The sequence below is a fragment of the Phacochoerus africanus genome, chromosome 1 (assembly GCF_016906955.1).
Source record: "Phacochoerus africanus isolate WHEZ1 chromosome 1, ROS_Pafr_v1, whole genome shotgun sequence".
NCBI lineage: Eukaryota > Metazoa > Chordata > Mammalia > Artiodactyla > Suidae > Phacochoerus > Phacochoerus africanus.
In genome coordinates, this window is record NC_062544.1 from 61,797,689 (window position 1) to 61,812,936 (window position 15,248).

Sequence of the window (15,248 nt, forward strand, 5' to 3'; positions counted from 1 at the left end):
AATATAAAAACCGTATAAGACTGGAGTTCCCCTCGTGGCCCAGTGGTCAACAAACCCAACCAGGATCCATGAGGACGCGGGGTCAATCCCTGGCCTCACTCAGTGGGTTAAGGATCTCGCTTTGTGGTGAGCTGTGGTGTAGGTCGCAGACGTGGCTTGGATCTGGTGTTGCTGTGGCTGTGGCGTAGGCCGGCGGCTGTAGCTCCAACTCGACCCCTAGTCTGGGAACTTCCATATGCCCTGAGTGCAGCCCTAAGAAAAAAACCCAATAAAAACAGAAGAGTTTGGAACTAGATAGAAGTGGTGACTCTACAACACTATGAATGCAAGTACCACTGAACTGTACATTTTAAAATCTTTACTTTTATATTATATAAATTTCACCTCAGTTTTTAAAAATACTCGATGAAAACATCAGAAGACAATCCACTTGCCAAAAGAGAAAGTTTTGTTTTTTTAAGCTTCTAACATTTGAGGGTAAATACTTTATGGCAACGCATTCTTTTTCTTTCCTATATATAAGTAAAATAAAAACTGGGAATTGAAAATTTTATGATAAAAATTGAACTTTGGTACGTTTTAAATGCTGCTCAAAGTTCTTACTGGGAATACTAATTCATAATTACAAGAGCTCTTATTTTAATAGATATAAATTATTATGAATAAAACTCCTGATTTGGCTTTATACAGTTATTCAAAACTTGCTATGATGCTTTTAAAAAGAAGGGGTTTACCCATTAGTGAAACACTACATTTTAAAACACATGGGCTAGTTGGAGGTAATAATTTTTTAAGAGGTGGGAAATAAAAAACTCCTTTTGCTTAGAATAGTTATTTTTTGTTTTTTTAATTTTATTTTTAATTTTATTTTTTGTCTTTCTGTCTTTTCTATGGCCGCATCCGCAGCGTATGGAGATTCCCAGGCTAAGGGTTCAATTGGAGCTGTAGCCACCAGCCTACACCAGAGCCACAGCAACACTAGATCCAAGCCACATCTGCGATCTACACCACAGCTCACAGCAACACCGGATCCTTAACCCACTGAGGAAGGCCAGGGATCGATCCTGCAACCTCATAGTTCCTAGTCAGATTCATTAACCACTGAGCCATGACGGGAACTCCAGAATAGTTTTTTTTTTTTTTTTTTTAAATGGCTGCACCTGTGGCATATGGATGTTCCCAGGCCAGAGGTCAAATCTATGCCACAGTAGCAACTTAAGCCACTGCAGTGCCAGTGCCAGATCCTTAACCCTCTGTACTGCAAGAGAACTCCTGATCTGTGACCTTTGATGTTACTATTGCAAAAAGATTACAACTCACTGAAGGCTCAGATGGTTAGAATTTTTTTACTAGTAAAGTATTTTTATTTCATTTTATTTTCTTATTTTTGCTTTTTAGGGCTGCATGTGCAGCATATGGAAGTTCCCAGGCTAGGGGTCAAATCGGAGCTGCAACCACCAGCCCATGCCACAGCCACCACACCACCGGGTCTGAGCCACGTCTGCGATCTATACCACGGCTCAGGGCAACGTTGGATCATCAACCCACCAAGTGGGATCATGATTGGGTCGTCATGGCTGCTTGTCAAATTCGTTTCTGCTGAGCCGCAATGGGAACTCCAATGCTGGATTCTTAACCCATTGAGTGAGGCCAGGAATTGAACCCGAATCCTCAAGGATACTAGTCAGGCTCGTTACCACTGAGCCACATAAGGTACATACATTATTTTTCAAGACATAATGCTACTGCACAATTAACAGACTGTAATATACTGTAAAGATAACTTTTACATGTGCTGGGAAACCAAAAAATTCATGAGACTCACTTTGTTGCGAGTTACTTTATTGTGGTGGTCTGGATGCAACCTGTAATATCTCCGAGGCATGCCTGTATGGCCTTACTCGTCATCTCACATTCTTTGCTCAGAGTGTAATTATTTATGTTGAGGAAACTGTAATGTTTGTTTCTCTTGTTAAAGTGGAGGTCTACTAAAATTTTTTAAAATGTGTGATTTGATAATTCCGGGCCATTCTAATATACTGGTAACCAAGTAGTAACATAAATAATATTAACTTGCATTTAATGTGGTGCATTATGTGTTTCTCCGTGAATGCAGGCTTATTATTTCATGTGTACAACAAGGGTATGAGTAGCTATAATTACAGATCATTCCTGTAGAAAGTCTGAAAGAATAAGGATCAATTAGCACCTTGACAGCTAGACGTGATCACTGTTCACCTGTATCTGAGGGTCACCCCGACTCTGTGAGATGATCAGGGCGGATAGCACCATCCTACTTGACAGTCCTGACAACTGTGGTTCAGAAAGATTCAATAACTTGCCAGGTGACCACCAACGCATCTGTGGAGAAGCCACGACCAGACCCAGAGGTGTTTTTTTTTTTTTAACTGGCCTCGCACTACCCTTCCGTCATCACAGGCCCTGTGTACAGGTAAGACAGTGATGATCTCTTGGCAGAATGATCCCATGACTTAACACCTGGGTGCTTTCGCCACCAACCTGGTGATACATTAATAGGCTCCCAAGCAAGTCTGTGCATTGAAACGAATGACTCTATTGAAGGGTAACGCTCCAATCATCCTCCTTTCTTTCAGGAGAATTCTTTCCTTATGCTTAACAACATGCTTCCTACTCACTCATACAATACTCTCTAGAGCCCAAGCAACTCAGAGAAATCAATTACCTTCTCCACCGTCGCACCTGGTTGATAACCAGTCACGGTCACTTTGACGGAAGCAGTCTGGACTTTCGAGTCGGGACTGCATGGGTCACTGGCTCCATCGGTTAGGTTTGCTGTTTCTGAGATCCTGGGCCTGGCCTCAGCTTCGGGCCTCTTGCGGTGTGGGCTGACCCTGGCCACTGGTTTGTGCCTGGACCCCAGGCTGTCATTCTTCTGCTGCGGGGAAGTGGGGCCGTCCGTGCTCGCCAGGCTCTGGGTGCCTGTCGCAGCTTTGCACTCCAACTTGGGCGAACTCCGAGATCCTGAGAGTTCCTTTCTCCCCGAGCAGCCAGGGCTACCCTTGGCAGCCTCTGAAGGGGCCAGCAGGTTGGCCACATGGGGAAGGGTGTTGCCTGTGCTCCCTGGGATACTCTCCTGTAAGGCCAGTGAGCTGCCAAGGAGAGGCACTGAGGAGGCCTTGCTGACCAGTGTTTTCTGGCGATGTTCCTCTTGGTGGATCCCTGTGCCCTTGGAAGAGGCTGTCAAGACACGTGTAGAGTCGTCCTCTGTCAGAGGCCTGCTGGGACCTGAGAGGGTCCCTGGGAGGGAAATACAGTCCCCTTCCCCATCAAACTCTTCCTCGTCGCTGGCATCGTCATCATAGCAGCCTACCCTCCTCTGGCGGAGGAGAGGGTTTCGGAGGACCTGTGGGCTCCCAGGGAGACTGGCTTGTCTGGCGATTGTCACCTGCTTGTGGAAGAGCCCAGAGGCCCACTGGCTTCCGAGAGTCACAAGGCTGTTGGCTCTGGCTTTTCCTGGTTCCTTGTGAGCTGGAGGGGTGGGGGGAAGAAGAGTCAGATGAGAGAGCTTCCCGCCTGGCGTGGTCTTTTAATCTAACCCCCCTCATTCCATGCGAGTGATTCCATGTTCACTAATGCCAGATACACACCTTTGGCCACCGGACACCAGGCTTAAATGATATGGCTTCCCGGGATCTGCATAGAATAGAGAGCCAGCTTCCCTCTCTCCTTTAATCCCAGCCTCTTTTTTTTTTTTCTTTGTCCTTTTTAAAAAAATTATTATTTTTTTTTCTTTTTAGGGCCGTACCCACAGCACATGGAAGTTCCCAGGCAAGGGGTCAAATCGGAGCTGCAGCTGCAGGCATACGCCACAGCCACAGCCATGCTGGATCCAAGCGGCATCTGCTACCTACACTGCAGCTTGAGGCAATGCTGAATCCTTGACCCACTGAGCGAGGCCAGGGATCCAACCCACATCCTCACTCGTCAGGTTCTTTACCTACTGAACCACAATAGCAACTCCTCTTTTTCGTTTTTTAAATCTTAACCTCTGGATTGTTTAACTTAAACATGTGTGCTGCCTAGCAACAGAAATGTATACCTTGTCAACATCCATGATGTCTAAGCCATTACTCTGTTCAACCTAAATACTGCTGCCAAGTATTCCTGTGTGGGAGGATGCCAGGGACCAGCGAGTCCTGCACACCTGGGCCTTTTTATCACCTGACGTCCTTCTTTCATCTGCAAAAGGGGGAGCTTGATTCATGGGCGCATGAGTGCCTATAGCACAGTGCAGTGAAGCCTGAGATTACACATAATTTATAAACTCCAACCTGGGAAGGGAAGCGTGGGCTGCTCTGCAAACTCTTCACATCTTGTTAAATGTAGTGAAAAATTACACGTGCTTCCGCCTTGAAATGCTTCCATCAGAGACTAGAGGAAGCATATAGACTGCTCCAAATCATCTAGACAGGTCATCATCTGTCTCGCCTGATTCAGGGAGTTTTTCTTATTCATTAGAAATGAGCAAAAGGAAACCACACTGGCAGAGGTGAGATGTCAGTGCGGTTCACATCAGGTCATTATTTCAAATTATCCTGCAAAAATAATCAATGAGGTTTTTTCAACCCCCTTAGGTAACATTCTTATAAGTTCTGAATCTTTCCCTCTCTGCCTTCTAAAAAGAATTAAGGTAGGCTCTCTAGTGAGGGAAGGAATTTGACTAGGATTCCCCTAAAACATAAGGCCGTCAGGCGCCAGCCATGATCTGATGCCAGAGATTCCAAGACTACACTGTGTAAATAGCATCCAAGGGGGGTGGTTTCGCCTCCTTCAGCCATTGGGGTACAGAATGTGTACCTAGCCCATTGGGTGCAGACCTGGGGGGCCAGTCGCCAAGAGTAGGCTGCATTTTCCAAGAACACACTCCGAAGTTAGCCAGGGTAGGAAGGTGCCTTCCACTCAACCAGAGGCCTGGTATCCAGTTCTCCTTTCCTATCCCAGCCCCGTGACCCGTAAACCATCACATCGGGGAGTCAGAAAACAGTCATTGCTTACGGGATGGGCCGGCTGGCAGGCTGCTGTCCTTGGAGCTGCTGCAGCCACTTCCCGGGGGATCCTCGTCCTCTGAGCCGGCCACCATGAAGTCAGAGAGCGGGCCTGGGACGTCGTGAGAGAAGAACTGGGAGAGATCAGATTCAGAGGTCAGGGAGTCCTGTGGAAGAAGGCAGTGCTGGGTGAGGAAGGTGCCCCAGAGGTGGACAGTTTTAAACACTAACTGCATCCTATCTTTCTGAGAACACTTTGTCCTAATCTATAAGCACGTGAAGCAGCTGTGATGGTAAACGCCCACTTCCATTTACTTTAGGATGGGCTAAATTAAACAGTTAATGAATAAAAAGGCAATGGCTGCCAGACAGTGTTTTTAAGACAGAAGTTTTTGGCCCTGCTCAGAAAAGCCACAGCAGCAATACACCAACCATCCTGGGAAAAACCCTGGAGAAGAAATAGGAAGTAGAATGGAATTCTGAGCCACTGGTTCCGCCTATTGGTGAAACAGAAAAACGGGAGAGTTTGAGTCCTGGACTCTGATCCACCAGGGTTTGGGAACAGCTAGCTGAGAGAGTCCACACTCTCCTTGGAGTTGCAGGTCCTCCCCAAACTGACCGGGAGTCCCGTTTATTATGGAGCAGCTATTTTTCAAACTGTAGCTCAGTTATTTTGCTGCCTTTTTTTTTCTTCCTAGATGCATATTTAATCAAAGAAACACACATTTGTATATTTGTTCTCAAATGAACATTGTTGCTGTTTCCTGTGTAAAGTGGCCCAAATGTCTCATGGACAGAAATATGGGCTGGGCCCTGCGGTCTGACTTCTGGGCTCCAGGAATTGGTTCATGGGCCAACTGAGCGAGGTGGCAGTATGCCTTGACTCACCTTTTTAGCAAGAGAAGGACTCTTCAAGGGGGTACCTGTTGGGGGTGGGGGGAAATCACCATAATGTCAAAACAGTGAAGCTTGATAAATCCCTATGAACAGGCTCACTTCCTTAACTGGAAAAAGAACATATTAAGCAAAACCCTCTTTGCTTGACTGGCACAGATGGGCCACTGCATGGAGAGGGGCATGCGTGCAGTCATGCAGTCTACCTGGGTACCTAATCCCCATCCTATCCTGCCTCCCCAGATTCTCCTCGGGCCTCAAGCCCTAATTTAGATGCTACTGCTGCCCTGATGATCCCAGGTGGAATGAACTGCTTCTTCTGAATGTCAAAAGGACTTTAAACCACCTATAGACCAATTTCCATTGCATAATATAATTATTTTTTTGCATATTTATTTATTTTTAATTGTTATTTCCCCAATACACTTGTTTTTCTACTGTACAGCATGGTGACCCAGTTACACATACATGTACACATTCTATTTTCTTCCATTATCAGGCTCTGTCATAAGTGACTAGACATGGCTCCCAGGGCTACACAGCAGGATCTCATTGCTGATCCATTCCCAAATATACTATAATTTCATTAAAAGTGGATGCACCTCCTCTCCCTTCCTCAACTATTTACCTATCACTGGTCTGGCCCCGCAGTGCCTGGCACCAGGATCTAGGACGTGTTCAATGCTATTTGTTAAATGGACTGAAGACTGAATGAACAAAGGAACACCGCCCAAAAAACTCATGAAAGAACTCGAGAGGGGGTGAAATAGCTATTTTAGTTTTAGTTGAAGGACAAAGACTCAGCATTGAGATTTTAAATTACAGCCCATGAAGCAAAAAGATCTTGGGCCTGAGGATCATGGCTTAATAAAATCTTCCATAAATGAGTGAGCAGATAGGTTGGGATTATGAGGGACAGCATTCAGGCAGGTCAGGAGAATGAGTTAGTTGAATAAAGAGCCCATTATGGCTGTGCCCACTTTAAATATATTAATTACGGATGCAAATAATTAGCGTATTTCATGGTTGCCAAAAAATCGTATGCCTTCCCTTTCCTCTGACAACCAGGAACTCATGTCTCAGTTTCCTTCCGACATCAGTCTTAACATCGGTAATATCTTGTCTGCAGAGTCCCCTTAGGTTTCCACCCTACAGGAAACACTGCTTTTCAAGTTTGATGTAAAGTTTCATATTTTAAATTCTTACAAAATTCTTTCTACCTCAATCCTTTTCTGCCTGAATGTTCCTCTTAAGAAGGGGGGGAAAAATCATGATTTTTGCAGCCTCTGTTACCCCTAAGTTGAAACTGTTAATTCATAGAAAGAGCTCCCAGGTCTTTGGCTGGACTGCACTTTGGATTGTACCACGTCTACCAAAACAAGTGGTACTTTGGTAGCGCTCCATTTCAAATGCTCCACCTAGAACATTTCAAATTAATCGTGACATAGACACCTGAAATGCAGCTAACTCATTTTTGCAAGTTATCTCAAAGCAGTCTCAGAAGCATGCAGGGTTGGAATGTGGCTACAGCACATTAAATAACTACAGAACTCCAAAGCAGCAGCTGAGAATAAGCATGGAATCTCTTTGACAGCTACTTCTGCCAAACATGGTAATTACCACGACTCCAATAATACTGCACGGGGAAGTGCCCCTGGGGGGAACTTAATGAGAAACTCTTCTGAATGTTGAATGAAGATGTGCAATTACAGTACCTAAGCCAGGAGAGGGATTGGCCTCTTTGCTCTCCTGATAAGTGCTGCGTGCTATCACTTCATCCATTTCCTGCTCGGAAACCTGATTGTCGGCAGAAAGCACAAATTAGATGGTTCAGTTTATTAATTCCCCCCCCCCCCAATAAAAGCAGATAGGACCAGAGTCAGAGACGGGAGCACAGATAAAGAGGAAAATAGCAGGGCCAAAGATTATGTCAACCCTCTGAAGCAAGAACTCAGGGCACAGAAGGAGTATGGCTGGGTTCTGGGATCATTTCAGACAATGTATTTAAAAGAAGACCTTTAACTGGCTCTCAAGTTCATGAAGCAAAGCATTCAGTTCTGGTTACCGGCAACATCCGCCTCTCTCTAAAACACTCCTAAATCTTTTTTTTTTTTCTAAATTTTATTTAAACAATTCAAACCTACACAAAACTTGTAAGAGTAGCACAAGCATAGCACACTCTTCACCTAGACTATTTTTTTTAACCATCTGCCACATTTACACTCATGATTTATCTTTATACACATACCCTGCTGCAATGCTTTACTAAACTATTTGGGAGTTACGTGCAGACATCCTGACCCTTCACTTGTATGTAATGTAGCCTGGATCTCCTAAAAATAAGGACATTCTCTTCAATAACCCTGGTACTGTTATCGAGTCCAGGCAATTTAATGAAGATTAAAAAATGACTGTCTAATGTACATTTCACATTCCTAATACTACCCTTCAGAAATGCTACTCAAAATGTGTCTTTGGGCTGGAAATAATTCACAGAAAGTTTGATGCCAGCTTGGGACAAGATAAGAGCTCTCCTTGAGGATGAAAATCAACACTCAGCTTCTTTCATCAACAATGTCTTGCAAGGGGAAAAATGTCAACTGAATGAAAGTGTGTACAATGATGTGACTGATTTCCATTCTGGTGTCAGCTCCTTCTCTATCATGGGGCTTTTAGTGGACTGTCACCAGCTAACTTCTGTAAGGCTTTAGAGGAAAAAAAAAATTGGGGGTGGGACAAACCAGAATTCAATTTGGGATTCTGTTCTCATGTCTACTTCATCTTCTTTAACCCAAAGCAATTCTGAGCCTTTGTGTTTCATGATCCTGATCATTTGAAAGAAACCAGGCCTGGAGTTCCCTGGTGGCTCCACAGGTTAAGGATCTGCTGTTATTACTGCTGTGGCTCGGGTTCAATCCCTGACCCTGGAGGAACTTCCACATGCTGGGTATGCCCCAAAAAGAAAAAAAAAGAAAAAGAAACCAGGCCAATCGAAACCCTCAATTAAGAGTTGTCTGATAGTTTCTTTCATGCTTAGAGAGTATGCCTTTGGGGGCAGAAAAACTATAAAATGACAAAACTGTTTCCTTTTTGGTGCATCACAGAGGCATTCAGGGTCAGTGTGTTTCATAACTGGTAATAACTGACTGCCTGTGTGGGGTGAAGTTCACCAGACTCTCTCCGGGCTTTGCTGTTGTCGTCATCATTAATGAGCCATCTGGCAGGAGACAGTCTGAGACCCTGTCATTATCCTGCTCCCCAAAATATCCTCACCCAGTGGCTTTAGCATCATTGACTATTGGTGCTGAATCAATTACTACCATGAAGTTTTCAAAACAGTGATTTTATAACTCCTTTTTTACTTCTATATTTATTGGTATCATGGTAAATTCATGCATTTCCCCTCACGGATTGTCATTCACAACTGTAATTATTCATGGGAAGATTTTTTTAAAAGCCTGAAATATGCTAAACTATGAGTTTTTTTTTCTTTTTTTTCTTTTTTTAAGGGCCACATTCGCAGCATTTGGAAGTTCCCAGGCTAGGTGTCGAATTGGAGCTGTCGCTGCTGGCCTATGCCACAGCCATAGCAACTTGGGATCCGAGCCTTGGTCTGCAACCTACACTGAAACTCGTGGCAATGCTGGATCCTTAACCACTGAGCAAGGCCAGGGACTGAACCTGTATCCTCACGGATACTAGTTGGGTTCTTTATCCCTGAGCCACACAGGAATCCCTTTATTTTATTTTTAGAAATATTTTAAAAGACAGCTACACAACTTGTATAGTTTCTATTTTAAAGGTAAGACTATTTTAAATGTAGAATGGTAATTTTTGTCTACTAAAATAACATTTAGCATAAATACTATTTGGATAAGCATAGCAATTTGCCTTAAGAAGAAAATAAATATTTCTGTACAGGATTGAGCATTACACTTTAACCTAACAGTTAAATCCTTATCTCATCATGGCCTTTGTGTAATACTTTCTAGTAGGCTTCCCAGGAAATAAAATAGGTGCATACACCTGCACACAGGCATACCCGCAAACTCCCACACGTACCTTCATTAAGCAAAGAATCATTTTGAATAAATGAGCCATTAAACAGTAGCTGTACATTTTTCTTGATATTAGACTTTCAATATTTGCAATTACTTTTTTTTCGGTGGGAAGAAAATGGTTGGAGTTGGAAGCAAGCGAATGATTTCCTGGATAATTCTAACCATGCTGAAAGCCCCGGTACCAATTAGTATCAGACTTCTCTTACTTTCTTCTACTTAACATAAGCTAGAAGCTGCTACCCAAGCAGGTCCCAATCTTAGCTTGTCTAGACCTGGAGGGTTTGAATATCCCAATTGTGCAGTCACTGCCCCCGTCATTATGAGAAACAGAAGAAAAGAAAATCCTTGTGGTGTTTCTCTTGGAACAACATGAAAACTAAGGAAGCACATACATTTAGTATCAAAATGTACTAGTGGCATGAAATGCTGGGATAAGTGGTCCAAAAATACATTAAACGTAAAATGGAATCTTGACCCAAAGGAAAATACAGTATGATGTTACAACTAAGAACACCATGTTTATCTAGGAGGAAACACGAAATCTGGTCAAAATAGTACTGAAATTTGGTTTTGCTGGATGTATTGCCATTACTATCCTGACGACCATTTTTTACTGTGGCTGGAAACACGAGTTAACCCATGTGTGCAAGGGGATCACAGACCACCCATCCATCAGGATTGTTACGCTTTGCACTGCAAGGCCACTGTGGTGTTTGATTGTACTGGCAAATTAGGCAGATGCTTTGGGCTGAGATTAGGCAGACCTGGAACAAATCATGACCTGTGTTAGGCTGGAATGTATTTTGAAGCGGGGCATGCCTGGACGCCAAGGACTGCAAACCATGGAGAACTCAGTTTGCTCTAATGGTGCTGAGGGACGTGCTGGGTCACCCACAGCTTGCTGGACTGCTTCCTAAGGTGAGAGGTATGTTGCCACATGGGTGGTGGAATCCAGGGGAGGACACTGGACGAGGGAGCTGAGACTAGGAGGCAAAGCAGTATTTAAAGCGACCCAGAGAGGAGTTCCCATCATGGCTTGGTTGTTAACGAACCCAACTAGTATCCATGAGAATGAGGGTTCGCTCAGTGGATTAAGGATCTGGCGTCATTGCCATGAGCTGTGGTGTAGGTCACAGATGCAGCTCAGATCCCATGTGGCTGTGGCTGTGGTGTAGGCCAGCAGCTGCAGCTCTGATTCCATCCCCAGCTTGGGGACTTCCATATGCTGCAGATGCAGCAGTTGAAAGGAAAAAAAAAAAGTTTGTAGATAAGAGAAAACAATCTGGGGAACAAAAGTCATAGGGTTAAGTCTGAATCAGTCTAATGGCAATCTTTGTCCAGGCACCGTTGTTGACATCACCTTCCCAAGTCAAAGTATGGAGTCAGGGCTCAAGAGCACTTATTTGTTTGTTTGTTTATTTATTTAGTGCTTTTTAGGGGTGCACATGTGGCATATGGAAGTTTCCAGGCTAGGGGTCGGATTGGAGCTACAGCTGCCAGCCTGCACCATAGCCACAGCCACGTGGGATCGGAGCTGGGTCTGCGACCTACACCACAGCTCATGGCAAAGCTGGACCCTTTTTTTCTTTTTTTGTTGTTTTAGGTCTGCACCTGCAGCATATGGAGGTTCCCAGGCCAGGGGTTGAATGAGAGCTATAGCTGCTGGGTTGTGCCACAGCCACAGCCACAACCACAGCAATGCAAAATCCAAGCTGTGTCTATGACCTACACCACAGCTCAGGCAACGCTGGATCCTTAACCCACTGAGCGAGGCGAGGGATCGAACCCGCAACCTCATTGTTTCTAGGTGGATTTGTTTCTGCTGTGCCATGACGGGAACTCCAACGCAGATCCTTAATCCACTGAGTGAGGCCAGGCGTCAAACCTGCTTTCTCATGGATGTTAGTTGGGTTTGTTACCACTGAGCCACAATGGGAATTCCAATAGTGCTTATTTGTACAGGGAAACCAGACAATAAACGACCAGCACGGAGAGAGTGAAAATGACCCCAGGAAGTTAAGACACTAAAGAAATCTCAGATGTGGCCCATCCATGAGAGGACCCACCAGATCTCTTGGCACAGACTTCTTCCTCTTAAAATGGCATAAGAGTGCATCCAGCAGAGCAGCCTGGGATTGTTTAGGACATAATCATATTATACTACAAATGAAACAAAGGGGGTGGCCATATGACAGGAAGACCTAATGCTCTTAATGAGAGTTCTGAGTTGTTGAAAGGTCAGATTTTGTCAAACACAACCTGATTACTAAGTTAGAGACAAGTTAATTTTAAAAGATTTTTACCTAGAGTACTGAAAAAACAAAAAATAATGCTTAAAGTGGGTTGAGTTGAACTTGCTCAAGTATCCTGTGGTTAGCTCAAAAAATTAACAGCAATTGCCTAAGTATAGAAGAGATACAACCAAGTAAATAGCAGAGGTCAATGATACAGGGGCTATGATTACCTGCAAGTTCAGTATGGGTCAACAGTGTGATGCTGATGCTGAAAGGAAATTAGTGGGCTTTTAAGCCTTAATTACACAAGTGCTCTGCTCAGGTCAAGGATGGCCTAGACAGATCATCCAGTTCAATGCTCTCAAATATTCTGGATGCAGAAATCCAAAGAGGTTTAAGTATTTCACCAGAGATCAAATAGCCAACTGGGGGTTTCTCAGAAGTCAGCATCCTACCATCCACAAATTTTAAGTTCACCAATAATATTGTCAATATTTTCCAATAAAATTTTCTGAGGGTGAAGATGAAGAAGTTCAGATCAACAATTCACATCCCATGTGTATCAGTTCCCTTGGTCACAAGGTGGCCACAGGCTGATTCCCATCCCCAGCTGGATGAACTCTCATCAAAGAGTATGCATTGTCACAGGATTGGGTGTGTCATTGCTATTGGACAAACAGTGTCTTTCCATACTTAGGACAGTATGAAATATTTCACCTTTGGATTAGGGTGCCGGCCGATTACCAGGCGAACGGGTCCTGGGGGGCATTTGCTCAAGATGGCGTGGACTTTGCTCAAAGCAGCATGGCGGACGTTGACAGAGTTCACTTCCAGGATTTGATCTCCGCGGCTGGGGAGGGCAACATGATCAACACTCTGCAGTAACAGTCAGCTTTTTACACGATTTCCTTCTGGGGGAGGTTTATAATATAAAATCTTTTCTGAATACTCTAAAGATGTAAATGACATCTTCTCATCTTTGCAAATGTATAAAATAGCAATATGCTGATAAACACATTAGGTTTTAAACTGGCAAAGGTCATTATGCCCATCTTTTTGAATCTCAGAAGTAGTAAAGTTAAATCAAATTGATAATGAGGACAAGGATGGAGGCTACTAGTTCTTGAGCAAGTGGTGTAAGCCAAGCGCTATACAGAGAAATTTATATAACAATGCTTTAGATAGGTATTAGTATTCCCATTACAAGGATAAGGCTACTACAGGCTCAAAGAGGTCACCCAGATGTCACACCCTCTTGAACTCAGGTCTGTCTACCTTTTGCTCATCAAGTGATAGTCCCTCGACCACCATCCGTTTCTTTTTTCCTACCATCTTGAAATGATTATTATAATATAATTTAAGAGGAAAATATCTGGAGCTCAAAGGTTACCCAAGAATTTGTAAAAACGTTTCAAATTTGAACAAATGAGAAATTGGGGACAAGATGCCCATTTTGACTTGAAATTATAGGGAGAGAATTCAGTATGAGAGAACAAAGACTCTTTATGTGGGGCTTGAAGAATGTTCATTTGGCAGGCTCCAGACATATGGAACCATTCAAGAAAGAAACATCATCTTGGGATGTCATTAAAGGATTTTTTTTCCCCCTTGGATTCTAAAAGTATATTTTCTTTAATGTACTTTGGATGATTTGCTAAAATTTTTTTTTGTATGGAAATTCACTCTGATGATTAACTAAAAACATAATACAATCTATTAACAGGACCCCAAAATGGCAACCTCAAGGAATGTCATTTTGACAATTCCTCAACTGCTCAAAGCCTTAGAAGCTTAGCGGGGAGAAAGATGATACTGTTTGCACAAGAGCGCTTTGTGCAATGCGTGTACATTCTTGTGAAGTTTAGGTGGGCACAGACCCATTGCAATTACTATATAACAGAACACCTAAACTTCTCTTGTATAAACAGAATACCCATGCTACAACTCAACTATCTGGGCTGAGAAATCAGACACGCAGTGACTTCAGACAGTAAGCATCTAGACACCACTTCTCAAAAAGGTATGAAACAACAGGAAAGGTTCAGAAGATTGTACTTAATAATAAAAGCCTCCTGTTCGAGGGCATGACTTCAGGTCTCTCTTGTATCCAGTGATTCTGAACCACTTTGAACAGTTCCCAGCATCTTATATAAATTTTACATAAATGAATATAAATGTGAAAGAAAATATTTGGATAATCATAGATACCTGTATAGGGTTGTATCGTGTCAAGTGTCTGAAACTGAGCTTCTGAGTCCTAATAGAACAAAACTGGTAGGGAAAGCCAAGATCCAGAGTTCTCAAAACTCAACCAAATTTCATTGATATTAGCTTTTCATCTTTGGAGATGCATTTAATTATAATTACAGCTACATTACTGCAAATAATACATTTAGAATCCCGCAGAGGAACGTGATAGGGCAGTTATCTTACATGTGTACATAGTCACCTATTCACAAACACACCAGAACCCTACCCTGTCAGGTTTACAACGAACCTCAGATTGCTCTCCATCTTGGCCACTGATCCTGGGGCAAGGCTGTGAATGTAGATGCCGGGAGGGCTGTTTTCTAGGGCCAGGCAGCAGGCACCAATGCCTAGTCCAACTCTTGGCTCTGTTGAAGGCATCATTCAAAGAAAACAAAATTTAAGAAGCAAAGCAAGGCAAAGCAAAGCAAAGCAAAGCAGTCTAAGTGATTTGAAACGGCATCAGTGTATATTTAGACCAATAACCATTTATTTTTGGACCAGACTCTGAATATAAATTCTGCTTTTCTTTGTCAACATGGCCATGATTCTGTTAATGACATGAGTCCATGGCCGAACCAGGGGCTAGCTACGGACTGTGAATTAGTCAATAGCCTGTACTCCTCCCGCTCTATAGAGCCTCTTCAAATCTGCTTCTGGAACCAGGCAGAGTCCAAGTAGTATTTTTATTTATGTATTTATTTATTTTTAATTTTATTTATTTATTTTTATTACTCAAATGAATTTACCATTGTTATGGTCATTATACAACTACAGATGTGATA

General features: G+C 43.2%; 1 protein-coding gene across 7 annotated transcripts in view; it reads right to left on the reverse strand.

Annotated features, from left to right (window-relative positions):
- PDZD2 (PDZ domain containing 2) overlaps positions 1-15,248 on the reverse strand; it is a 417,701-nt gene that overhangs the window by 30,212 nt on the left and 372,241 nt on the right. For 6 of the 7 annotated variants that reach the window (XM_047767572.1, XM_047767605.1, XM_047767566.1 and 3 more), the window contains 6 exons: positions 14,714-14,831; positions 12,934-13,066; positions 7,637-7,718; positions 5,916-5,950; positions 5,038-5,194; positions 2,705-3,510 (listed from right to left, as the gene is read on the reverse strand). In XM_047767572.1, the coding sequence (XP_047623528.1) occupies positions 2,705-3,510; positions 5,038-5,194; positions 5,916-5,950; positions 7,637-7,718; positions 12,934-13,066; positions 14,714-14,831 (1,331 nt within the window). The remainder of the gene's footprint in view (positions 1-2,704; positions 3,511-5,037; positions 5,195-5,915; positions 5,951-7,636; positions 7,719-12,933; positions 13,067-14,713; positions 14,832-15,248) is intronic. The other variant, XM_047767596.1, reaches the window with a different exon arrangement.